Source organism: Onychostoma macrolepis, chromosome 19 (genome assembly GCF_012432095.1).
Source record: "Onychostoma macrolepis isolate SWU-2019 chromosome 19, ASM1243209v1, whole genome shotgun sequence".
Taxonomy (NCBI): Eukaryota; Metazoa; Chordata; class Actinopteri; order Cypriniformes; family Cyprinidae; genus Onychostoma; species Onychostoma macrolepis.
In genome coordinates this window covers 6,379,072-6,406,527 of record NC_081173.1, presented here as the reverse complement: position 1 = coordinate 6,406,527, position 27,456 = coordinate 6,379,072, and the positions used below count along the sequence as shown (strand labels likewise).

Sequence of the window (27,456 nt, the reverse complement as noted above, 5' to 3'; positions counted from 1 at the left end):
CAGAAAATCTGCTCACCCAATACTGAATGCGTGCATGAATGTTGAATACAAAATACTGATTTTTTTTCCCAAAGGCTTTAAAATACAAAATACTATTTTGTATTTCAAGTACCTATTTTACATGTATCTGAAATACTGCCCATCCCTAACCCTAGTACTAGTATGGTACTATTTGGCACACAGCCGTTCATGCGTAAATCTCGCGATATCTGACGGAGAAAGCGGTGCTCCATTTTCCGAGCTCGCGCAGTTGTTAGCACCATTTTGTGATGAATGAGGGGAGGGGAGGCAGAAAGAGTTGCGGATTAGAAGTAGATTGGTGTTAAATAGCCAGTTTTGTGGGATATAGCTTTGTTTTTAAGTTCTTAAATATATTTAGAAGAGGGGCGGTAGTTGTACAATTTTCGTGCGTCTAGTAGAGAAGTTTGGAGTGTGATTTTGTCGAGTCAGTCAGCGGCTCCAGCGACGCGCTAAGCTACACGGCTAACAGATCTGCCCTGACTCTACTAACACGAGTTTTTCAGAGAAAAGGTAATTAAATATATCTTACACATTATCATATAATATTAGAGTGGTTAATATGTGAATAGGAACGAGTTTTGTGTGAGTTACATAGATAGTGAAGTATAAGGTTGATGAGCAGTCATACAGTTTTGTAAATACATTTGTGTAACCGGTAAATCTTGTTGTTTTACCATTATGTTGACGCCTGGTATGAATAACAAACTGTTCTGAAACCTAAGTTACTGAGCTCCTGAACCGCATTTTTGGTCATCATAAACACTTTTATGTCTACCAGCATACTGCAAAAACTTAATAAATGCTGTCTAAGTTAGGTCAGGGGTTCAAACCAGGGCCTCAATGGAGGGGGTTTGTGGAAAAGTGTAAAAAAAAATGTAGAAAATAATTAAGTAAAAATCTATTTAAATTAAAAGGAAAAAAAAAAAAAAAAAAAAAAATATATATATATATATATATCAAATAAGATTCAAATAAATAAACAAGGGCCTCTGGGAAAAATGTAGAGAAAATTTGAAAAAAGGGAGAAAATAATTTAAATAAAATAAAAAAATTATAAAAGATTAAAATAAATAAACAAGGGCTGCAAGGGATTTCTAGGAAGTCTGTGGAAAAGTTTAGAGAGAAATTAAAAATTTAGAAAACAACAAAAATTCGAAGATTTAAATAAAATAAAAATCTAGACTTGCATAAAAATTTTTAAATTAATTAAAACATTAAATAAATGGGGACCACTCCCGGCACATTTTTGGGATTTATTTTTTAGCCAATATGTGAAAAGTTTAGAGAGCAAACTGTAAAAAAATAAAATAATAATAATAATAACATAAAAAGTAGATTATAATAATAAAAAAAAAACAGATATTCTATTTAGAGAAAAACTCAAATAAAATCCTTGCAGTACTCAAGAAAAAGACAGAAAAGTTGGAAGTCACCTTAATATAGAAAACATTTGAGTAGTATTTTAGACATACGTTCACTGTATAAACTTGGTCTTTATACAATAAACTATGTAGTTGCCTTCTATATTTTAGCATGGAGGTCCCTCGCATTAAGAATGATCATATTTGGGGGTCCATGGTGTCTAAAAGGTTGAAAACCCTGGTTATAGGTAGTCAGCTCACAAGATTTTAAAATCCAGCCCGTGTATTGCATTTTCTAACTTCAGATTTCTCCATTGACTTTCTTGTTTCTGTCTGTGACGCTTTCACTTTCATTTCATGCAATACAGATACCTAACATCTATACTCTGCTGTTTGTCCCTTACAGGAGAGATCCCTGCAAGTCTGAAGAAACATGAGCGCCCCTTCTTCTCAAAAAGTCGTGCTGAAAAGCACCACCAAGGTGTCCCTGAATGAGCGGTGAGGCGCTACGCATCCTGACAGCATTATCTCAAGGCCAGGGGGAAAAGCATACAGAGATAACTAAGGCATCAAGCCTCAAGACACGTGTACTATGGAGGTCATTGAGGGGGAGACATCAGACCTGACATGGACGCTAGACTGCCTGCACGGTGTGTGCACCGCTTACCCAACATGACGACGGTTACATGAGTCGAGAATAAAGATCTGATAACGTGCCGTGTTTGGCGAGGTGTCTCTTGCGTAAGCGGCGCACACCCGGAGGTGAGAGGGTAATGGTGAGGTAAGCCGACTGCACTTGAGTTCACTGCAGAAGAGCATCCTCAGCCATGGGAATGAGTTGATAATGCAAGATGGTGTGTGTGCCCTCTCTCACACAAAAACACACTCTCTCTCTCAGATGAGTTTTTCTGCTGCTCCTCTGCGTTTCTCAGTTTCTCTCTGGCTGTCTGCAGAATAAGGTGCTCAGTCCGTACCTAGACGTGACCTGTCCCCCCAACCCCCTTCCCCTCTTCTCATCAGAAGCGTCTTGCAGAACAGTGCACCAGGTCACGGTCTTGGTTGTAAGTGGCTGTGTTGCCAGACACCCCTCTAGCCCTGGGCCGACTCACCGTGTGGTGTCTCGGACTGGTGACGTCACAGTGGGTTGATGGCGGCCTGTAAGTGGCAATCACTCAGAAATCTGCCTCTTTTCTATCTCTGTCTTCTCTTTTGCTGCTGAAACCACATTGTAGGCATTCAGTTTAAGCCAAATATGTTGGGGTGTCTCCACACGTAATGGAGAGAGAGAGTAAATGAAAGCAGGTGTGGTCTAAAAAGGGCATTCTCTAGATTGCTACAGGATCCGCTGTAGCTGCGTCCATGCTGTGTGAAATGATTTGATTTGGAACCCTCCTTTCCTCGTATCCCCCTTTCCCTCCTCTGTCTCTCTCTCTCTCTACCCTCCTTCTGTTGTGTTCCACAAGCTTCACAAACATGCTGAAGAACAAGCAGCCGACAGTGAGTAGCATCCGGGCGACCATGCAGCAGCAGCACATGGCCAGTGCGAGGAACCGCCGGCTCGCTCAGCAGATGGAGAACAGGCCCTCTGTGCAGGCTGCCCTGCAACACAAACAGGTAAGAGAGGAAGTGACATGCACAAAGATGACCCGACATGACACTTTGAGGTGATATAAATAGAGTTGCAAATCAGCTGACGGATGCGTCACAGTACAAGAGGTTGCAAAATGCTGAATTTACAGAAAGAAAAAGCTTTTGAATGTGTGCACTACTGTTTAAAATATTATTTTTGTATTTGTTTTTTTTCTTTTCAGCAAGGGCACATTAAATTGATCAAAAGTGACAGAAAAGACAATTGTCATGTTTCAAAATAAAATTTGTTAATTTTACATTAAGTATTTTTCGATCAAAGTATTAACACAGAATTAAGTGTCACAACTGTTTTCAACATTGATGATAAATGTTTTGTGAGCAGCAAATCAGCATATTAGAATGATTTCTGAAGGATCATGTGACACTGAATTCAGCTTTGATCACAGGAATATTCAAATAGAACAAATTGTAATAATATTTTAAAATAATATTGTAGATACTGTATTTTTGATCAAATAAATGCAGCCATGGTGGCCATAAGACATTTCTTATAAAAACATTAAACAATTTTACACCAAATTTGAATGGCAGTGTACCATTGAAGTATGTCATCAATTAAATTGGCCCTTTTTTTGCGTTTATAATACGCTATTAAGAAATATTCTATACGTCTAATTCTACGCAAAAGTTAAATTTTTCCTAAGGAAAATTGTCGTCGTAGTCTTTTAAGTCATTTTGAGCAAACATGCTCCATGTATGAAACAATTTTAGTTTTCAGCTCCTGTCACAAGTCTGCACAGGCTATTGATTCATGTTATTCAATTTTCTGGTTTCATTCTGGTCCGAAATGTATGCTTTTCAGATGGGTAAAATAAAGTTGTTGTTTTTTCCGTGTTGCATATCGTGTTTCATTATTTTGTAATACATTACAGATATGTTACGAAAGTCATTTCACGCTGGCTTTATAAGTTAAGCATACCACGTTTAATTACAGTCAGCCCAGAGAAACAATCCCTCATATCACCCACCTTTAGAGCCTAAAACAGCGACTTGGGAAGAGCAACATCCAGGCCAGGCTGGGTCGGCCCATCGGCTCGCTGATGCCGGGCGGCGGCAGAGGACGAGGATTTCCTGGAGGATTGCGTGGAGCTGGACGAGGACTGCGGGGAAGAGGAAGAGGTGGTGGCATGAGAGGAGCACTCTCTCTTAGAGGTGACTGTCTTTTCATCACACGGCTGTTTGTGTTTTCCAGTGTACTTCTCAGACCACTATCCTGCGTTTACTATTTTAATGAATACAAAGCTGCATACCATCTATTTATACACAAACACAGGTTCTAATTATGTGCTGCTGCAGTTTTAAATCTGAGGAAGAGATAATTGCATGCATTTCAGTATAAAGCAAGTCCTTCCTTTGCTGAAAGTGCATTGTCAGCTTCTTAACATTTCAAAAGAAGTCTGTGCTTCATTTGGAGTTGTCAATCACTGCAGTACAGCTGATGCTTTAGTGTTACACTGTTCATCAGAGGTTTCACACCTACCTCTAAACTTCACTATGTGCTGATTGGTCTAAGCTGTCATTTTATGGCTGACGCCTGGTGTATTACAAGACTTGTAGTTCCTGCACCTGTTGTGCAGCCTCAGGGTGATAACAGAAAGAAACAGCTGAGGCCTGCCTTACTTTTCCTTCAAGGAGTGTAGTTGACCAATGGGATAGTTCATCCCAAATTGTAAATTGTCATCATGTTGTTCCAAATCTTTTTGACTTAATTCGGTGGTGCACTAAAGATATCTTGAAAAATGTTGGTAACCAAACAGTTTTGGACTATGGGAACTGAAACAGTTTGTTTATACCAAAACATTCTTCAAAATATCACCTTTCACAGAAGAAAGTCAGTCATACAGGTTTGGAGCAACATGAGACGAAGTAAATGGCATAATTTGTATTATCCCTTTAAGGGAGATCATTTTTGCAGCTGAGATAAAAATGGAGTATCCACTTGTCATTTTGACTCATTGCTGCTCATGAATTATCTTTAAGTTATTGAGAGAAGTTAACAGTAGAAGACATGGCATTGTCCTGTGTAGTAAAACAATGAGATTCTCAGTTTTGATGTTATAAACGAATGCAGCTAGCTTGGTAACATAAGAATGCCACAACTTTGTAAGTACTCCCTTATGCATTCTGGAAGTAGTTTTCACATTCATTTTCCTGAGGTGAAATGATTTTTATCTGTTAGGTGCAGGTCAGATGAGAGGTAGGGGTGGTCCTGGACGTATCGGTCTCCGTCGAGGCATGCGTCATCGCGGAGGAGCCACAGGACGAGGTGCTTTGGGTGGCCGAGGAGCAGCACGTGGAGCACCTGGAGGAAGAGGTGAGAAATACTAGGGCTGGGCGATATGGCCAAAAAAAATCATATCTCTGTATTTTTTGGCTGAAACGCAATATACGGTGTATATCTTGGTATTTTCTACATGTTCTATTTGGATTAAAAAATTCTTTCTTTCTTTCTTTTTCTTCCTCCTTTCTTTCTTTCTTTCTTTCTTTTCAATGTTGTCCAAATGAAACAATGTATATATTAGAGGCAATGAAGGCAAATATAGTGAAAGTATAGGATATGCTATCCATTATGTGCATAAAAGGGGCTAAAATCACACATAATGCTAAAATCACTAAATAATGCTTTTTAAAGCAGAAGTTCTATTCACTAAACTAAAAAAGTAAATAAACACGAGCACAGAATAATTGCATTATATTTTGATTACCCCATTACTGCTATCATAAAATACACTTACTTGTAGGTTTAAAATTCGACATATGACAATTATTGTGCTCCTATTCTATTGTGCTCCGGCTGTTTGGTGCGCTCGTTCACTGAAGTATGCGAAGTCTAGTGGAGAATCGCATGCAGAAGGCTCCTGACAGCAAAATATTTCCATGATTGTCTAACGTTTACAGATGGAGACTACACCTGTGAAATGTAAGTTATGTTCTGATGAAAACGGCACATCTCAAACGCATTAAACGGCGCGAGTAGCGTTTCTGTCAGCAGCGCATGAGTCTGTCAGAGCATCTGATGGGGCGAGCCGCTTTAAACTATACGTGTTAACTATATCTTATGAGTTATTTCAAAGTCCTTAACACAAAGCATGTCTCATGTTAATAGGACTAACTGGATCATGCACTTTACCCGCAGCAGCTCACTCTGTGTCCTCTGCCATTATTCAGATGAGCTTGTATCAAACTACTGTATATTGATTTAAACGGTATTGCCTCATACCATATCGCTTATAAAAAATATCAATATATGGTACAAACTCGATATGCCGCACAGCCCTAAGAAATGCCACCACCAGTGAATCAAGTCCTGCCCTACATATTTTCATGTTCAAGAAACTGTTTCGCTCCTACATCACAATAAGGAAAAAAATACTATTGAAATGTCTCTTTCAATGAGATTTGAACATTTAAAAAAAAAAAAAAAAGCAGTTTTCTGCCAGTTCGTGTTTTCTGTTTTGTTCTTGATTGTTTAAAGGATAAGTCCACTTCCAGAATACAAATTTCCTGATAATTTACTCACCCCCATGTCATCCAAGATGTTCATCTCTTTCTTCATTCACAAAGAAATTACGTTTTTTGAGGAAAACATTCCAGGATTTTTTTCCATGTAGTGGACTTCAATGGTGGCCAATGATTTCAAGGTCAAAAATGCTGTTTCAGTGCAGCTTCAAAGGGCTCTACATGATCCCAGCCAAGGATCAAGGGCCTTATCTAGTGAAACAATCAGTCACTTTCTTTTCTTCAATTAAAAAAATTAATATACAATTTTGAACCACAAATGCTCGGCTTGCTCTAGCCCTGCGATGCGCGTCATCACATTACATAATCATGTCGGAAAGGTCACGCGCGGTTAGTTCTTCGTCTTTGTACTTTGTTTAAAAACTCCATCTCAATTTCTCCTCCAAATTTAAAGTCATCCAACATTGTTTTACCTTTTTTGTAAAGGGCAATTAATTTTTTTTGCATGTTTGCTTTGTAAACACTGGGTCGGTACTTCCGCCTACCTTACCAATATCACCTAATAAAGACACGCATCGCAGAGCTAATGCTAGCCGAGAATTTGTGGTTAATTTGTATAAATGTTTATTTTAAAGAAAATGACCAATCGTTTCACTAGATAAGGCCCTTATGCCTCGGCTGGGATCATGTAGAGCCCTTTGAAGCTGCATTGAAACAGCATTTTTGACCTTGAAATCGTTGGCCACCATTGAAGATCACTATATGGAAATAAATCCTGGAATGTTTTCCTCAGTCATTTCTTTGCGACTGAAGAAAGACAGACATGAACATCTTGGATGACATGCGGGTGAGTAAATTATCAGGACTTATCCTTTAAATGTTTGTCTCTCAATATTAAAGTCCATGATTGTCTCTCTTAGGCCGCGGGGGTCTGAGAGGTCGTGGAGGGTTTGCAGGAAGGGGTCGTGGACGCGGCCGAGGCCGAGGAGCAGGTCGCCCCATCGTCACACGAGAGCAGTTGGATAACCAGCTCGATGCTTACATGTCCAAGACCAAGGGCCATCTGGATGCAGAGCTGGATGCGTATATGGCCCAGGCGGACCCTGAGAGCATGGAGTAACCACAGCCAAGCTCTGAGAGAGAGACAGCAGCCCCCCGAAGATCTGCAGATAATAGACTGATTGACAAGATACACGTCCAGTACCATTAAAGCTGTTGCTCTTGGACACTCCCTGAGAAGACATTTTAAACTTGAAGGTTGTACAAAGTTATGTATAATCCCTGTTATCTTCAAAGGTTTGTGAGTCGCCACTCGCGTTTTCTAAACTGAACTCTGTATCATCATAAAAGCCTCACCACCGTTCTAAAACACAAGTCCTCTTAGAAAACTTTTTGGCAGTGAAGTGAAGGAAAAAAAAAAACTTTTCAATTGAGCTATAATAATAATAGAGATTGTGTTTATAATGTTTTTTTGGCTGAAATTCTGAAAATGGCCCAATGTGTGAGGAACTGTGAACTCTAACCAAGTACATTTGATCATCTGGTGTTAAAATGTGGTTTATATAGATGAACAGATGTTAATTACCGTAATGTTCTACAAATGAAACTTACCTTTTATTATTGTATTTTTATGTTTTAAAGTAGAACTTTTATTCAGTATACAATCTTGATATGTTTTTTTTTTTTTTGTCACAAGATGTTTTAAAAGTATATTGTAACCCACAACCATTTTATTATTATTTTTATTTTTTTGTCGTCTTTTGGCTTCAAATAAATCATGGCCATGAGACTCATGTGCTTCCTTAAGGATATCATCAACACTAACTTTCTAGACATTTAATTTTTCTTTTTCTTTCTTTCTTTTGTTTTACAAGTTTCAAATGTTCAGTATCTCCACAAGAGGGAGGTATAAAGCTGTCTGTGTGTGTGGTACTGGGGGTTGTTTTCTTCAAAGCATAATTTAGACGGGAATAATTCAGTGTTTCTGGGGTGTATGAATGTGTACAATGAGAACTGCAATATTTGTACTTTGTTGGTCCAAGTGGCTAACTGTTCAATGGTCTATAAATATCACAGAAATTAATTAAATATTGTTTCAATAAATTTCAATACACAGGAGGGTTGTAACATGAAATCCGAGGCTAAACTAAAGTGTTAAAAGAAAGATCATGAGGTCCTGATGACTTAGAAATAAGTAATTAAAATTACAAATAAATTTAAGACATACAGCATAAAAAAATGTAACTTAAAATTTAAACATGCTTAAATTCGGTCTTATGTTTCAAGCATTCATAGGCCTGGTTTTACAGACAGGGCTTAGATTTAACCAGAATTAGGACATTTAACTAATTTTTATAAACGTGCCTTAGTAAAAAACATTACTGGTGTGCATTCTGAGATAAAATAAAGGCACTGACATATTTTAAGATCAATCAGTGCAAGTTTCTTTCAGTCGAAACAGCTCAGACTTAGATTTTAGTCTGGCGTAAGTCTTAAGCTTTGTCTGTGAAACCAGGGGATAAACAATTAATTGTCAGATCTGTGTAGATTACTTACAAATTGTTTGGCTAGATTACACATGTTAGGTATAATCAGACTACTTTCAGATTAATTTTAACATAACTCGTTGTATCACATTGATTTAAGTAGGATAATCATATCGATATAAAAATACAAAGAGAAAGATAACTTCTTTTTGAGGATTGCAGGATGTTTGAGACTTAATGAAAAGTTAATTAAATTATAAAAATGTAAAATTATAATCATATTAATATAGGCTAACATCAATCAAAATAAAAACACTTACTAAAAAAAAAATATATATATATATATATATATATATATATATATAGCAATTATTTGTGAACCTGCGTGTCATGTGACCATTAACTAAAGTCAGAGAACCGTAAACATGCAAATATGATTCTTGATTATTACAACATTTATTTTTTACTTCAACTAAATATATTAGGTGAAAGAGGTTCAGATGACAAAGTTTGGGAATGCCTGCATTACATGTAAATAAGAAATAACACGAATTTGTGCAATTCAACATGCTGAAATAGCCTAATTCAGATTCAAACGTAATGTGTTTTATCAGTAGTTGATGCAATCTTGAAACACTTCTTAAACCTGAAATGATTTTTATAAATCAGTGGTTAAGTGCTGTGTAGACACCTGAGTAGTGACTGGTCTCTGTGTGAATGTCCACAAAACTGGAAGACTTTCTGAGTGTATATAAGCGGCGGGATATTTTAGAAAGGGACATTTAAAAGATGAAAAAGGGGGACTAGGGAGAATCAATAAATTATGAATAATGTATTGCTATTGAATGAATAATATGTAATCACTAAAAAAGTAACTGTAGTCAGATTACGAGCATTTTTAAATGTAATTTAACAATTACTTAGCTAATTTTTGGAATCTGATTACCTAATCCAGATTAATCAATTACTACCCAGCACTGTTAATTGTAAAGTGAGTTAAATGCATTGAATTATTTACCGTGTGCTCAGTATTGTGAAATGCATTCTCAAATAAATTATCGAATTAAGGTTTTATTTAAATCTCGAAGTCACTTTCCAAACGGAACTGACGTTTTGGGGTGACGTTGACAGCGCACCATGGCAACGCACTTATGCGCTCGAGACTCCAGACAGAAGAGATTGAGCGCGCTCTCATCAGATCCTACAAGCGGAGATTTGCGAACTACAGCGTTACTCTGCGCTGGACATATGCAAGATATTACAACCGCGTTACTGAGTATTTGTCGCGTCGTTTGTGCGCTTCGTTGTTTTATATAAACACATTTGCTTCACGGTTGAAAAGTTGAGGCTGCGCAGCACAAGCGAGATGATGCTTGAATCCATTGAAGTTACTGGTGAGTCTGTCAGTATGCTGATGTTACAGTGTTCTTCAGTGGATTGCATAGATATAATGACCTACTGCTTTAGGGAATTGAAGTGGATGTTCAATTAAAACGAGATTTCTTAGAATTAATTGCAGAGACTTGAAAGGAACTGATTTTATACATTCGTTTCCACCAAAATTAGGCTCCTGCAACACTACTTAATTACAAAAATGGCTTCAGAAAGTAAAATGAGTTCACTTTTTTTTTTTCGTGTCGAATGCATTGACATACATGTTTAGTGTTTCCAAATATACTTTATGCATGCTCCGATGAAGCCCTAAGATGTTAACATAGACAGACAGTATGTGCTTCTTCACTAGTTTGGCTCTGTGATGCTGAGGCTGTGGTCCTTCTACATCAGTGCACCTGTCAGAGCTGTTCTCTGTGATAAGGCCTGGGATCATTTCGCAGAGGCACGTGGACTAGTGCTGCCATTGTGTGCCACATGACATAACACTGATACAGTATATGCATCCTTATTCTGTCCTCCTGAGATGATGTAATAAATGCATTACAGTACGTTATTCATTTAGCAGATGCTTTATCCAAACTGATAAATGTGGAACAGACAGGGATTACGAAAGCCTACAGGATCATTGAATGCAGAGCATCGTCGTCAAGCAGTACCTGTCATGCTGAATGGGGAATATTATTTGTTGTGCTTTCTAATAGGATTAGCCTGGTCTGTGAAGTCAACTCGCTTGACAGTGAAAGAGCTGCTTACAGCGTGCTGTATTTCACTGTGCTGTTCGGATCTGTTTCTCGTCTTTTGTTGGATTCAAGGTTAAGTGGGCGAAGGAGATTTTGTTTCCAGGGAAATGGGGACGCAACACTGAATTGACAATGACGGGGCTGGTCTCAAGTTTAAGACCAGCAGTATTTCCTTTACTTGAAATTCCACCCGGTGCTCTCTGTTATCCCATCCTAATATATTTTGATATTGTCATGACAAAAGGGGGTTATTAGTTGTAGTACTCAAGACCGAACTTCAGAGTTTAAGACCATATTTTTATTGTCTTTGTCTTGTCATGGACTTTGGACTTTACCTTATGCTGGTCTCTGACTTCACTCGGATGAGACCCTTTATGATCTTGAACTTGACTCGGATGCGACCCTCTTCTGGTCTCGGTCTTGACACGTATACACCTCACTTCTGGTCTCAGACTTGTTTCTAAGCAACCCTCTTCTGGTGTCAGACTTGACTCGTCTCGATGCTCTTATGGTCTCAAACTTGATTCGGAAGTGACCCTCTTTTGGTCTCGGACTTGACTTGAAGCAACCCTCTTTTGGTCTCGGACTTGACTTGAAGCGACCCTCTTTTGGTCTCGGACTTGACTTGAAGCAACCCTCTTTTGGTCTCGGACTTGACTTGAAGCGACCCTCTTTTGGTCTCGGACTTGACTTGAAGCGACCCTCTTTTGGTCTCGGACTTGACTTGAAGCGACCCTCTTTTGGTCTCGGACTTGACTTGAAGCGACCCTCTTTTGGTCTCGGACTTGACTTGAAGCGACCCTCTTTTGGTCTCGGACTTGACTTGAAGCGACCCTCTTTTGGTCTCGGACTTGACTCAGATGTGACTCTTCCGATCAAAAACACAACCCTTTTCTTGCCTCAGTCTTTATTTAGACATAACCTATTAAGTCTAAGCCTTAAATCGAATGAGCTGGACTACAAGACAGCAATTCACTGTAGTACATCCTTAAGTATATATTTATGTATATGTATATTGTTTTTTTTTTGTTTTTTTAAATGGTCTCCAGAAAACAAAATGTTAAAGAAGAATCACGCAAATATATCTGTTTGTTTAAGCCATAGTCCTATTATGCCTCACTGGCAGAGAGAATTAAGAATTGAGTAGATTATTGTAGTACTCCATCTTGTGCCATTTCCTTCCAGAACGGCTCCATTGGCCAGAGATGGAAATGTCTAAGAGTTGTGTCCTAAGCCCCATGGAGAAGCCCGTGAGCCCCAGTCAGCTGCGTCTGGAGCGCATATCCTCTGGCGTTCTGAAGGACCTGTTTAACACGGCCACCAGCAGCTACAACACACTGCTGCAGAAAGAGTCAGATGCTCAGGAGAGCCCTAAACACTCCTCCTACAAGTGCCCCAAACGAGTCTCCACGGCAAGGCATCGCGACAGACCCCTGCCGACCCTTGCACCTCTAACGATGAGTGGCCTGGCTTTTGGTTGCAGAGACAGCAGGCACGCTCAGTCGGTGTTCTCGTGTTTCTCCACCAGCAGTTCCAAGCAAACTAACAGCATCACCATGCTGGGCAGTGCCATCCGCCTGTCCCCCTGCCCGATCCCCAAGCCCAAAAACAGCTGCCCGGCCGGCACCAAACTCCCGCAGCTGTCCAGAGTGCTTCCTGCTGCTCGTGATGTAGAGAACTCAATCAAGAAGCTCTGCATCCTCACTGCCATAAAGCCATCTAATGTAGAGAAAGAGAAGGCCAGGTTTTTCAAAGCAGACTTTAAATACAATCCTCAGTTTGAGTACAGCAACCCTCTGCCTCCACAAATACTAGCAAAGCACAGCACCGCTTCAGACCACTTCCTCACACAGGTGAGTGCCCATACTCTCACACAGATTAAGGACCTTGACTCGGTATTCACTGTTGTCCAGTCACAAACACACACTTGTTCAAAATTGGGCCTGAGGCATATGCTGGTTAGGTATATTTTGAAGCACGGCAGCTGTTTTAGCTGGTTTAAGCTGGTTTAAGCTGGTTAGGTGCTGGTCCTAAGCATGAGCTCCTGCACAGGACCAGCTTATAACCGGCTCAGGACCAACTAAGGACCAGCTTAAACCAATTGCCATGCTTCAAAACATACCTAACCAGCATATGCTGTTCTTTTTGAACATGGAATCCAGTGATTTCAACAGGAATCATTACAATTGGGAAGACAAAAGACTCACCATTGCATATTTTGAAATGGGTTTCACACAGTTTGCCACTCTAACCAATAGAAAGCTGTTCGGTGTGAAAGTGACTTCTATGTGAGCTATGTTTCATACATTGACTATACCCAAGGGAACTATTTTGGCAAAACTTTAGCAAAATTACAATGTGACCGCACCTTTACATATACTAGTATGCAACAAAAGCTTGTCCAGTGTCTTGTAAGTGCACAGTACCCTTGCATAGAGTGCTTTGGACCCTATACCTTTTTAAATTACATTGTGTAGCAAGAGAAATGAGATGCAGTTATGGACCAGATATGTCAACATTTGAACCACTTTAAAGTGTTTTTTTTAAACATTTGTATTTTTAAATATTCAAGTAAGTTGAAACCCAGTACTTTTATTTAAAAATGTATTTCGGTATTTTCTCTCCAAAAAAAATCCTGTTGTCACCAGCGTGCAGTGAACTTTGGGATTGTCTGGTCCATGAAGGATCCTTTCGTTGTATCCTTTGTGGCCTGGAAAATGAAGGACGCATTTCAAGGCCACGTTTGAAGGAGGCTTTGAACTGGACGGCCTTCGTTGTGCCACTGTGATGCCTTTAAAGGATACAGCCTCTGAATTTGGACATGCCATATTGCATTCTGACTTTGGCGCACAATGCTTGCGTGTACATACACATTAGCATTAGTGTCTAACAAATTGTGTTACCCTAAAATTCACCAAGGCATACGTTCATACTTTGCCACTGTTTACAACTGATACATTTGAGCTCCATCAAATTTATCCTGTTGCACTGTGCAAGGGGTTGTGAGTAATGCTAGGCTGAAAATCATGCCATTATGCATACTCAAAATTAGCCAAATATTAATTTGTACACCTTTTGCATAAGTGTTGTGATGTGTTGCACTTATGCTACTCTATTTAGGTGGATAGTATGCAAATTGGGATGCAGCCTATGAGTAATTAACAAATGCTTTTATGTCTAATGGTTTTGTTTTTAATTTTATTGCATGCTGCATTGCTTTAAAAAGGACTTGGGAGAGAATTAGCAAATGCACATAAGGATTCGGCCATGTTTGTCTGAGAGCTGACCTGGCCTGTACTTGGTTAAAAAGCTGTAGTGTGCCAGAAGTCACAGCAAATCTGCCCTCAAGGTCTCTATCTGATTCTCACTCATGACCTGCCGCATTTAGCATTCATTTGCTTTCATCCTTTTTTATGCTGATATCTTCTATAAGGTATTCTCATTCATATCCTGTAATCCAGCTCCTGGTGGGCCACAGTTCCAGCCCTCCTCCAACACACATGCCAGTAGTTTTCAAATAATCCTGAAGAACTTGATTAGCTGAATCAGATGTGTTTAATTAAGGTTGAAGCTAAACTCTGCAGGACCTGGCCGTCCAGGAACTGAATTTGGCACCCCTGCTGAAAGGTCACAGTGCTGTAAGTGAGATTAATAGGAATTGCTCCTGAAATAAACACTCTTGACTCTTAAGTTTTGTACGTTCAACATGGATTAAGTTAAAAACAGGTGCTTTACCATTATAGCTGCGTCTCAGGCTCAGCAGCTCATATGTTGCCAACAACACAGTGAGACTATTAAACCCCTTTGAAGGTTAAAGAGTTCATTATTTCAATTTAATTCAGTTCCAACACAGAGCACTTTATACAGGGCATCAGAGATCCCATAATAGTTTTCCTGGCTGCAAAAGCCAACAAAAACAACATAGCAAGTTATATTTCATGGATTAATGTTTAAATGTAGGGTATAGTGGCTGTATTAGAGCTTTGTGTGCTGCAGCAAAGCGTAAATGGATTCATTTCAGACCATTATATTGATTATCTCAGAGTGCCGAGCTCATTGTGGATCAACCTCAGGCGTATCCTGACGGATCACAAATCTGTTTTCATAAATCCACACAACACCAAAGCCCCAGCTATGGCCTAGTTATTTACTGAGGTCTGTACATACATGACATAACAGTTGAGCGTTATATTGAGTTTCACTTACACAGTTTTATCTCAAAGCACAAACAGCCCCAAATATCAGTCCTACTACACAAGGGAACCTTATTAATTTATGCTTACTTAGCCAACAAAAGGTGAAAATAAAAATGTCAACCTTAATTATTGGAAAATTGATATTTATAAAATATCAGCATTACTTCAATCATAATCTCGCAACCCTACCTAAGGCCCAATAATGACCACTGGTCCAACTGAAATGTAAATGAACAAATTTACCCTGCTGCCTTTCTGAAGGCATAATTATATCGTAAGTTCGCAACATAAATATGAATTGTTAATTCTTAAAATCAGAACATTTTTTAAATTTAATATTTAAGTGTTGTAAAGTAAAACATTAGCAAAGTGCAATTGTACCTGTTTTTTAAAGGGAGAGTTCACCCAAAAATGAAAATGCTGTGATTAATTACTCATGTCGTTCCAAACTTGTAAGACCTTCGTTCATCTTCTGAACACAAATTAAGATATTTTTGATGAAATCTGAGAGCTTTCTGACCTTCCATAGACAGCAATGTAATTAACACGATCAAGGCACAGAAACGTAGCAAGGACATCGTTGAAATAGTCCATGTGACATCAGGGGTTCAACCATAATTTTACGAAGCTACGAGAATACTTTTTGTGCGCAAAGAAAACAAAAATAACGACTTTATTCAACAATTCGTCTCCTGTGTCACCCTAGCATCATTTTGGAGAGTATCACATACGTAAACAATGTATGCTATTCTGTGTCAGCAGCACCGCACGCGGATACGCTGTTTTTGTTGTTTACACTTTGATCTGAACATAAACTACGTATCCTGCGTACATACGTTGTTTACGAAGATTAACGAAGGTCTTACGAGTTTTGAATGACATGAAGGTGAGTAGTTAATGACAGAATTTGGGTGAACTATACCTTTAACAGAATGACCCCTGGCATAAATGAAAACAATGAAACCATCAGTGAGGCCTTGCTTTGCTGAATTTATCTGTAAAAGTTGTCTCCTGCGTGTTTGTTGTCGTCTCAGGCTGTGCGGATCATGGAGTTGGCCTTGCAGAAATACGGCTCCTATGAGAAGTTTGAACAGGCTACTGGAGGAAACCTCCTCACCAAGAGCCGCATCTCGTACCATGTCAAAAAATACATGGAGAAGGAAGGATGCATGGGAGAGGTGAGAGAGCCAGTCTGTTAACTGCACTTTTAATTCAATCCAAAAACATCAAAAAGTAAAGAAAAATATTAAATAATTTAGCATTTAAAGTTTGTGGTCAGTAAGATTTTTTTTTAAATGTTTTTGAAAGAAGTCTCTTATGCTCACCAAGGCTGCATTTATTTGATCAAAAATACAGGAAAATTTTAGAAATATTATTACAATTTAAAATAACTGTTTTTACATTTACATTTAGTCATTTAGCTGATGCTTTTATCCAAAGCGACTTACAAATGAGGACAATGGAAGCAATCAAAATCAACAAGAGAGCAATGATATGCAAGTGCTATAACAAGTCTGTTAGCTAAACACAGTACATGTAGCAAGGTTTTTTTTTTTATTCTTTATTATATAATAAAAACAGACAGAATAGAAAAAGAATAGAGCAAGCTAGTGTTAGAGGCTTTGTTAATTGTATAATAAAGAAAAAGAAAACAAATAGATAGAATACAAAAAGATCAGAGAAGCTAGTGTTAGTTGTTTTTTTTGTTTTTAAAAAAAAATAGAATTAGAATAGTATGGAAGCCCGTTTCCGCCACTGAATAAAAAAAAAAAAAATATTGCAACTTTTTATCTCACAATTCTGACTTTTTTCTCAGAATTACGAGTTTATATCTTGCGATTCTGACATTTTTCTCGCAATTCTGACTTTTTTTCTTAGAATTGTGAGATATAAACTCGCAATTCTGAGAACATAGTCTTTTTTTAGTCTAGTATATCTCACAATTCTGAGAAAAAAAAGTCAGAATTGCGAGATGTAAACTCGCAATTGCGAGAAAAAATTGCAATTGCGAGTTTATATCACGCAATTCTGAGAAGAAAAGTCCAAATTGTGGGTTTAATCTGACTTTATAACTCGCAATTGTGAAATTTTTTTGAAAAAAGTCGCAATAACCTTTTTATTATTTTTATTCAGTGGCGAAAACAAGCTTTCATAGAATAGAGAGTGCTAATGTTAGAGAGTCAAATAATGAAGGAAGAGATGTGTTTTTAGCCAATTCTTGAAGATGACTTTAGTTTTCTATCATAATAAATCTTAAAATGTAATTTATTCATGTGATGGAAAAGCTGAATTTTCAGCATCATTACTCCAGTCTTCAGTGTCACATGATCCTTCAGAAATCACTCTGATATGCTAGTTTGCTGCTCTTACTGACCCCAGTCTTTTGAATGGGAGTGTTGTGTATTGATATTATCTTGAGTGTAGATGTAGAATTTTCTCTCTCTGCAGATTGTGGTTAATCTCACTGATGACCTCCTGTCCAGAGCGTCTATGACTGTGGTGAACAGCAGACCTACACTCACCATTAACATCTCTACTGCCAGAGAGCAGTGGCTGGAGGGGATGCTGAGGCATGAAATCGGTGCGTGTTTGTCTATATCAGCATCTGACAGTCCACTGAATCTCATATTTGAATAGTGAGACCCATTCAAGTCTTTCATGATCCACCAGCTCCACTCCTTTGTGTTCTGTGCTTTGGATCGTGTCTCGGTCACCCCAGAAAAACCAGCCGTCCGTGTTGGCAACAGCTTGTGTTCCTGCTGTCAGGGACTATTACACCCTGAGCGTATCAGAGCTCAGTGTCAGGACCACAGTAATTACACTCCCACGCTGTGTGTTCTCGCTCTGCTTCACTTTCTCTGTTGGTCTGCTCAGAAATCAGGGGTTGGCTGCTGGAGACTTGACCTAGCAATTGTTTGCAATGTTTTGGTAAAGATATGTTCAGTAGTCACAAGTGAGTCCCTTGTGAAAAAGAAGTGTGGTTAATTGTATTATTATTGCACTAGAAATCTTAAAAGTACATTAAAAATACTTGCAGATCATATAATATTAATAAAATAAAAGAACACTTAAGTGCACTTAAAGAGAGACACTTTCATGAATATGTTTCTTAATACACTTAAGTACATTTTTATTAAGTGCACTTAATAATTATGTCCAAAATCTTACTTTAAAGTACATTTTAATTCATTATGCACTTATTTTGATGTGTTGACTGACATACTAAAGCACATGGAAAGTAGTGATTGATTATAATTGTAACTGGTGCTGTTCAGTATAACATTTAAATTTAATGTATTTTAAATTTAGTAAACTTGAACTTTAACAACTTAATCATCATAAATGTGTAATTACAAATATATTTAAATACATGGCACAAATTTCAATAAAAATGAAAGTATATTTTAGTTTATCATAAATGCTTGTCAGTATATTCGGCAGTAACTTCAACCATATTTCAAAGACAATATAGGTAATTATGAAATTGCATATAAAGATGTACTTAAGTCCTACTTTAGTGGGTCAAAAAAAGCAACAAAAAAAATGCATTTAATATCAATTTAAACTATTCTACATTTTCATTTTAATTACAGTTAGCATACAGTTCAGTGTCTTACATTTAGTCTGTTCTTTTAAAGTATATCATATTACAGTATATTAAAGTATATATTATTTCCATAAAAAGGTATACTAAAGTGAAATTTTGGAATGTTAAAAGTGTATAACAAGGGGTGCGATAATGGCTTATAATTGTGAATGAATTGAGCTTCTCTATGAAATTCAAGCATCATCTACATTCATTTGTATATATATTTTAAATGGTGAAAGCATCTTTATTAATATTGCTTATACTTACATTTTCTTGAGTTATGCCAAGTTCTAAATTAGTGTTTTATTTTGGTAGAAATATTAATCATATTTTTAAACATCCTGCTCATTACAAATGAATGGTTCTTCGAATATTATTGCAAAGAGTGGGGGCTCCTCTGTATAATATGACAACAATGAGATTCATTTGGTAACTACAACAAATAATTAATAGTTATTAGTAACTATTAATTTTGATGAAGTTTGATCTTCCAATATGAATGAATGAATACAGATTGTTCTGAATTGGTTGCTAGAGTAAACCTCTCTACATCTATCACACAGGTACGCACTACTTCCGCGGCATCAACAACAGTCACCAGCCATGGGGCAGCATCGGCGGCAGGAAGAAACACGGTCTGCGGCCCATCAATCCCACTGAGGAGGGTCTGGCCAGCATCCACAGCGTGCTCTTCCGCAAGGACCCCACGCTGTGGCGCGCCGCCCTGCTCTACTACACCGTCTACCAGGCCAGCCGCATGTCCTTCTCACAGCTGTTTCACAACCTGGGCCGGTTCCTGCATGACCCCAACACTCGATGGGACTACTGTGTCAGAGCCAAACGAGGACAGACCGACACGGCACTGCCAGGTACAGCATGATGCCGATATCTGAGCAGGGTGGCTGATAACCGATAATAATTCAATTTCAATTCCATTTAATTCAAGTTAATTTGTATAGCGCTTTTCATGAAACAAATTGTTGCAAAGCATATTTACAGAAAATGTAAGTTTCTATTTTAAAGTTTCTACATTATATTTAGTAGTAGCTTATCAGTGGTGACTATGTCAAGTTGATGTCCATATGGCAGAAATGTACAGTAAAATTAATGCAGTTAATGACATGTAATCAATCAAACAGACGGTGAACACTATTAACTGCAATGATTATATGCTGCGATTAAACTTATAGCAAAATTTGGTAGTTTTGTATAAAGTCTATATATTTGATGTCACACTATTTAATTTAAAAATAGCAAAAACACATGCATAACAATTGCTGAAATTAAAATTATATTTATTTTACATAATATTTACTAAATTTGACATTAATAAATATGAAAAATAATAATTTGAACTTGATAAAAAAATTAATCTGTAAGGTAAAGAGATTTATTTAGATGGTGATGTCTTGATTCTGTAATTCCATTGTAGTATTTTTCACAAATAAAGAAATTCGTTAGCACTTTATTTTACAGTCCTGTTACTCATGTACATATTATGTACTTATTATAGTCATTACAATAACTAGGTAATAAACAGGTACTAACCTTGAACCTAACCCTACTCCATGTAGTTACATAATATTACCAGTACTTTCGTAGGTTGGTACACTGTAAGTACATGTAAATGCACATACTGTAAAATAAAGTGCAACCAGAAATTCTTATGAAATTGAATAAGAAGGATGTATGCACTGTAAGCAAGAGTTGCTGAACAATGTCAATAATTAAAAAAATGCTAATTATCGGCCGATATATCGGCCTTGGAAATATAGCAATGATTCTAAGGCTTATGACATCTTACAGAATTATCATTGTGTTTATGCATGTAAATAATAAAATACTTTTGTTATTAAGGTTGTTTCAGTAAGGACCAGGTTTATCTAGATGGCATCCTGAAGATCCTCAGACACAGAGACAAGATTGACTTCCAGCTGCTCATGGCTCTGGGAAAGGTACTTTACTGATACACTTAACTTGATTTATTTGCTGCAAGATTAATTGAAATGAAAGCTAAATCACAATATTCAATTAAATAAATAAATGTGCTGAGTGAAGCGCAGCACTGTGTTCATTTACATGTGAGCGGCTCATAATTCAAGTTTAAAAATCTCGGATCGATTCACAGTGAATGCTGCTCCACACGATCTCCATCTCTGCATCTCCTTTGAGTTTGAGTGTGTTTAACGTGCATTTGGGTACAAAACATGAGCCAGCTATCTTCCCATAATGAGAAGCGCAAAAGAGAAGCTTTCAGGGCTTCCTGCGGTTTTACGTCAATTCCATTTTTTCCCTAAATCATGCAACTTTTAACCGTGTGTGTGTGTTGTGCAGGTGTCGTATGAGGACGTGGAGCGCCTGAAGAGTCTGGCTCTGATGGAGCATGTGCGGATTCCTCACTTCCTGCAGGACCAAGCGCGCTACACCGAGCAGCTTCATAAAATCATGGAGGTCAACCAGTTAACCGACGAGGAGCTATGCATACTTATCTGAACATGTGACCTCTGACCTCCAGCATCAATCTCACAAAACCTGTCCAGGTCATACATTACCATTCATAAACAAAAACATGTTCAGGTCATATTTCACTAGAAACTAAAGAAAGATGAAATTACTTTTAGCATTAAATATTTTTGAATTTTCAAATTATTTGAAAGACACTTAGGGCCTCTCGCCTCAGATTCTTGTAATTCTCGTACCTCATTTAGCTTAAATTGACAAAAATCTCATTTTGATTACTGTAATGTGAAAATCAATTATATTACAGTCATTAATCATTACCAATCTTACAAAACGTAAAAACAAATGACCAAATTACAAAATGTTACAATGCAAAAAAATCGTAATAGTTTTAAAGCAGGCTCAATTTTAGCTCTAACCGCCTTTTTTCTTTCTGATGAGCTTTGCCCTGAGGTGGATTGAAAAATAAAGAGATTTCTGGGAACAATCAGTCTATATAGGGGCCTATGGAGCTTTATTTTTGTATTTTTTTTTTATAGCCAGTGCAGAGCATTAAGTCCCTTCTGAAGGTTCTCAGAACGTGTGCATTCTCTATTGTGGGGCCAAATTACAGATTGCCAAACATTCATATGTACTACAAGTTCCTTAAGCTGTTTATTTCCTGAATTTTTATGACATTTTAATTTGTGTATCTTATAAACTTATTATATGATATAATTGTTTTCATATTTTTGATGGCATGTATTTAACAATATAACTTGCAGATGATTTGAATTTTAAACAGCTGATGATTACAAAAAGAGTCATTTTCTGGGTGCCAAAATGTTAACCTTTGTTTAAAAAGTGTCCTTCGTGGAAGTAGACAGTCCTAAATGTCACATACCAAATATACAGTATATGAATAACATCTCACTAGCACAACTGCTCTGTCTTGACTGTACTGATGATTTTATGACCCATGACAACTTCTCAATATGATCTTAATATATCTAAATTAATCAAATAAATTCATGCCTTGCATTCAGACAAGCTCTTTTCAAATGTTCATTTTAAAGCATGTTAAATTAAATTAAATTGAAATAAATTTTCAAATATAGTTTATTGTCTCTTGCATACAGTAAGTGTGTGCTTGGTTCATAAGAAGTAGCTTAGTTTATTCTTTATGCTGTATCATTACTTATGAACCATCTTAATGGCTCATTCACACAGTTCGGTGGATTTTGGACTGATACATTTGTTGAAAAATAGATTTAAATATATATATATTTTTTTTTATATATATATCAGAGGAAGAAAATGCCTGCCTATTAGAGAAATACACTAGTCAAGCTCAGGCTCAAGCTAATAATCCTGACCAAATATTTCACATTTTACATTCACATTCTAGCTAATTTTCCACCCTGTTACATGACATCTTTACAATGCGATGTGTTACAGGGTGGACAGTTGAAACACTAGATAAAAAAGAACAACATGCTAGCATAAGATTTATAACATTTAGTAAGAATATTAATAGATATATAACATCTGTTTAAAAAAGCAACTTTTTCATGTCTGGTACAAATTGACACAACAGGGTGGACGTTATGTTTTACGATATTAGATACATCTAAAATAAGGAAACGTTTATGACTACAACATACTTAGAGTTGCTTTCCGTCCAAGTAAATTATGTCACTTCCAACAAGTCATGTGATTTATGGCATACTCTTAAAATGTTAAGGTTAACTATAATAACTTTAGACATTTATTTCAAGGTGAAGGCACATCTATGTATGGGAAAACCATGTGGCATGAAAACTGCTTAGCATTTTGTCAAATATGCAGTATTGTTTCATGGGGACATAAAATCCACTGAACCGTAGAAATGACGTCAAACTGCATGTAAGCACAGGCCACTCGATCTTTAATTACAGGTGATTTTATCCATGACTTCAAACAAAGTATGCTCATTGTTTACAAGTCAGCAATGATCAATCTCCTTTCCCACAATGCCCTCTCAAACACACAGTAAGTGATCTTTTGGCAAACTCTTTCCACAGGTGTCTGTGCTCGCATGTCTTTGTAACCAGATCACCTGCTGATTGACACCTACAAGGACAGACATGCAGGACAAAGGGTTTTAGTTTTCAGCTGCGCTTGCAACCACACACACACACACACACACACACACACGTCAGGGCTCATTAACCTCTATAGGTTTTGGCTTTCACACTTCCTGCAATCTGTGGGATTAAACAGGGATTGTGGTGTCATGTGGACATTCATGACACTCATAACATATGAACAAATTACCATCATTATATACGTTGAAATGCAATACATTTTTATTGAGATTTCTGAGATCTGAGGCTTGTATCTGTCTTATATTATACTTATAATCACAATAATAATGAGACTATAAAATCATCCCATCCTTGTTGCATCAGCTCTAATTAATATTGCATAAAAATGCAAATGTAATCAAAGGCATTTGAACAGAATGGAGGATGAGTTCCACTTAAAAAATAGTTGATTATATATTTATTAATAGGAAATCAAAATGTAAATAAATAAATAAAGCATAATTGCAAATTGTCAATTAAAATTATTTAATTAATGTAAAAAAATGTGTTTAACTATAAGATTTAAATACTACTTTAATAAATTGCATATAATTTATTTATTTTTACATTTTATTTTGACAGCTGCTCTTTTATTAATTTTCCATTTAGTTATGAAATGCACATTTAGGCAGTAAAGGTAAGTGGCCACTAGAGGACTCACTGGACAGCTTTTCTGCCCTGCCAGAAAAATAAAATAAATCATGAATCCATGTTTTAAATGTCTTTATGGGTGTATATTTGTGTGCAATGTATATAGAACATACTGAATATTTGATTTTACCTAACATGCAAATTGAAATACAGGTGCTGGTCATATAATTAGAATATCATCAAAAAGTTGATTTATTTCACTAATTCCATTCAAAAAGTGAAACTTGTATATTACATTCATTCATTACACACAGACTGATATATTTTAAATGTTTATTTCTTTTAATTTTGATGATTAGAGCTTACAGCTCATGAAAGTCAAAAATCAGTATCTCAAAATATTAGAATATTACTTAAGACCAATGCAAAGAAAGGATTTTTAGAAATCTTGGCCAACTGAAAAGTATGAAAATGAAAAGGATGAGCATGTACAGCACTCAATACTTAGTTGGGGCTCCTTTTGCCTGAATTACTGCAGCAATGCGGCGTGGCATGGAGTCGATCAGTCTGTGGCACTGCTCAGGTGATATGGAAGCCCAGGTTGCTCTGATAGTGGCCTTCAGCTCATCTGCATTGTTGGGTCTGGTGTCTCTCATCTTCCTCTTGACAATACTCCATAGATTCTCTCTGGGGTTCAGGTCAGGCGAGTTTGCTGGCCAATCAAGCACAGTGACACTATGGTCATTGAACCAGCTTTTGGTACCTTTGGCAGTGTGGGCAGGTGCCAAGTCCTGCTGGAAAATGAAATCAGCATCTCCATAAAGCTTGTCAACAGAAGGAAGCATGAAGTGCTCTAAAATTTCCTGGTAGATGGCTGCGTTGACTGTGGACTTCAGAAAACACAGTGGACCAACACCAGCAGATGACATGGCAGCCCAAATCATCACAGACTGTGGAAACTTCACACTGGACTTCAAGCAACATGGATTCTGTGCCTCTCCACTCTTCCTTCAGACTCTGGGACCTTGATTTCCAAATGAAATGTAAAATTTACTTTCATCTGAAAAGAGGACTTTGGACCACTGAGCAACAGTCCAGTTCTTTTCTCCACAGCCCAGTTAAGATGCTTCTGGCGTTGTCTCTGGTTCAGAAGTGGCTTGGTAGCCCTTTTCCTGAAGACGTCTGAGCGTGGTGACTCTTGATGCACTGACTCCAGCTTCAGTTCTCTCCTTGTGAAGCTCTCCCAAGTGTTTGAATCGGCTTTGCTTGACTGTATTCTCAAGCTTGTATTCTCTGTTGCTTGTGCACCTTTTCCTACCCAAATTCTTCCTTCCAGTCAACTTTGCATTTAATATGCTTTGATACAGCACTCTGTAAACAGCCACACCTTTCAGTAATGACCTTCTGTGACTTACCCTCTTTGTGGAGGGTGTCAATGTTCGTCTTCTGGATCATTGCCAAGTCAGTAGTCTTCCCCATTATTGTGGCTTCAAAGAACAAGAGATACCCAGAATTTATACTGTAGGGATGGTCATTTATTCAAACTCAAATGTAAATATTCTAATATTTTGAGATACTGATTTTTGACTTTCATGAGCTGTAAGCTCTAATCATCAAAATTAAAAGAAATAAACATTTGAAATATATCAGTCTGTGTGTAATGAATGAATATAATATACAAGTTTCACTTTTTGAATGGAATTAGTGAAATAAATCAACTTTTTGATGATATTCTAATTATATGACCAGCACCTGTATGCACAGCACGCTGTGTAAATAAAACAAGGGCTTGCATTTTACATACTTTACAACATGCACAATAGCTATTTATAGAAAAAAAAGAAACTAAAGGTGATTTTTAAAGGATTTACTAAGCTAATATCTGTTGTTTTGATAATGTGCACATGAAAATTCTGAAAGATCTGTTACCCAAAAGCAGAAGTGCTGTAACTGTAAACTCACAGCAGATTATCAGAGCAGTGACAACATTAGCATGAAGTGACTGACATTGTGTTTCACTGTAGCTGTACGGCTGAGCGTGTAAAGTTCACTGATCATGTGTGTCAGAACCTAACGTTGAGCAAACAGGTGAATGTTTGCTAGATAAACAGTGGAAGTCTAAAAGCAGATAGACAGAAGTATGAGCACTTTCATCTTTAGGCCATTTTCTACTGCTACATGCAGCTTCTCTAGGCTTGTGAGGATCTGGCCTCAGTTCTAACCAGGGTTATTACAGTCAATCAAAACTAAAACCACTATTTTTTTCTCTTTTTTTACTTCTAATACAATAAATGTTAACTGAAATCAAATTTTGTTGGTGCCGATAGCCTCGTGGGCAATGCGTCGGCATATAGCTCTGTTGCCCTTTGGGCGTCCAGAGTTCGAGTCAGGGTTTATGTATTTTTCCTGATCCCGGGAAAAGTCTTTCTCCCACTTCTCTTCCTGTCAGCTAACTGTCCTATTGTAATAACGGCAAAAAAAAAAAGTCAGTTTTATTGTTGCTGCAAAAGCAACGTTTCTCATTTTCGTTTGGTTTAACTTGATGTACCAAATTAACTAAAACTGAAATAACAATGCATAAAAACTACATAGACATTTAAAAACAATTATAATAAAAATGACAATAAAATTATTAAAACTTAAAATACAAAAATAAAATAAATTTCAAAATGTTAAGAAAATCAGTATCTCAGTGATACTAAGTGATGCTTTTTTAAAAGTACACCTTTGCACAAATTCCTAACTATAAGCATAAAAAGCAGAACAAATCTTGTCATATTATCAAAAAAACCCATTTCTCATGTGACCAATGTGACTTGACTCAAATCCACGATAAGATGCAAACACACTGACCTGACGCATGTAATCACACATCAAGATTAAAGGCCAAAAAATTAACAACATGAGGATATGAAAATCAGCTACTTTAAAAAAAAATAAAAAAAGCAAGCAAGCACACACACTGCTGTAAAATAAAAGACGTATATTTTTAAAGCCAATCTCTTCCTTTTGTAAGGACACAATGTTTGTTTTATAATGATTTATTTTTATATTTGTGGCTTTCTTATGTTTAATACATATGTTTAAATTTATGTTTGTTTAATACATCTAGTTGTCACACTTTTTCTCCGGTGAATATTTCTCAGAATTATTTTGAAAACAATCGTGCTGCTTCATGTTTTTGTGGAAACCAGGATATTTTTTAAATGAACAGAAAGTTCAAAACCACAGCATTGATTAGAAACAGAAATCTTATATCATTATAAACGTCTTTACTGTCACTTCTGATCAGTTTAATCACATCCTTACTTAATAAAAGTATTAATTTCTTTCAAAAAGTCATTAAATAATCTTTTGAATCTTAGTATGCTATACCTGTTGCTTAAATCACCGCATACAAGAC

At 37.0% G+C, this 27,456-nt stretch overlaps 2 protein-coding genes across 3 annotated transcripts; both read left to right on the top strand.

Annotated features, from left to right (window-relative positions):
- Positions 1 to 227: 227 nt before the first annotated feature.
- Positions 228 to 8,280, top strand: chtopa (chromatin target of PRMT1a). Of its 2 annotated transcripts, XR_009267384.1 has the most exons (7): positions 228 to 531; positions 1,789 to 1,880; positions 2,846 to 2,996; positions 4,007 to 4,184; positions 5,212 to 5,346; positions 5,555 to 5,952; positions 7,412 to 7,549. XR_009267384.1 is itself a non-coding variant. In XM_058754230.1 (6 exons), the coding sequence occupies exons 2-6, from the start codon at positions 1,816 to 1,818 to the stop codon at positions 7,609 to 7,611; spliced, it is 729 nt and encodes a 242-aa protein (XP_058610213.1). In that variant the 5' UTR covers positions 229 to 531; positions 1,789 to 1,815; the 3' UTR covers positions 7,612 to 8,280. The 2 variants fall into 2 exon arrangements, 1 of the variants encoding a protein (XP_058610213.1); XM_058754230.1 differs by lacking the exon at positions 5,555 to 5,952 and having other exon boundaries at positions 229 to 531; positions 7,412 to 8,280.
- A 1,861-nt stretch (positions 8,281 to 10,141) lies between these two features.
- Positions 10,142 to 22,379, top strand: matcap2 (microtubule associated tyrosine carboxypeptidase 2). Its single transcript, XM_058753635.1, has 7 exons — positions 10,142 to 10,371; positions 12,298 to 12,965; positions 16,343 to 16,486; positions 17,757 to 17,889; positions 19,461 to 19,766; positions 20,755 to 20,852; positions 21,232 to 22,379. Exons 1-7 carry the CDS (start codon positions 10,344 to 10,346, stop codon positions 21,388 to 21,390), a joined length of 1,536 nt encoding a protein of 511 aa, XP_058609618.1. The 5' UTR covers positions 10,142 to 10,343; the 3' UTR covers positions 21,391 to 22,379.
- Positions 22,380 to 27,456: the final 5,077 nt, after the last annotated feature.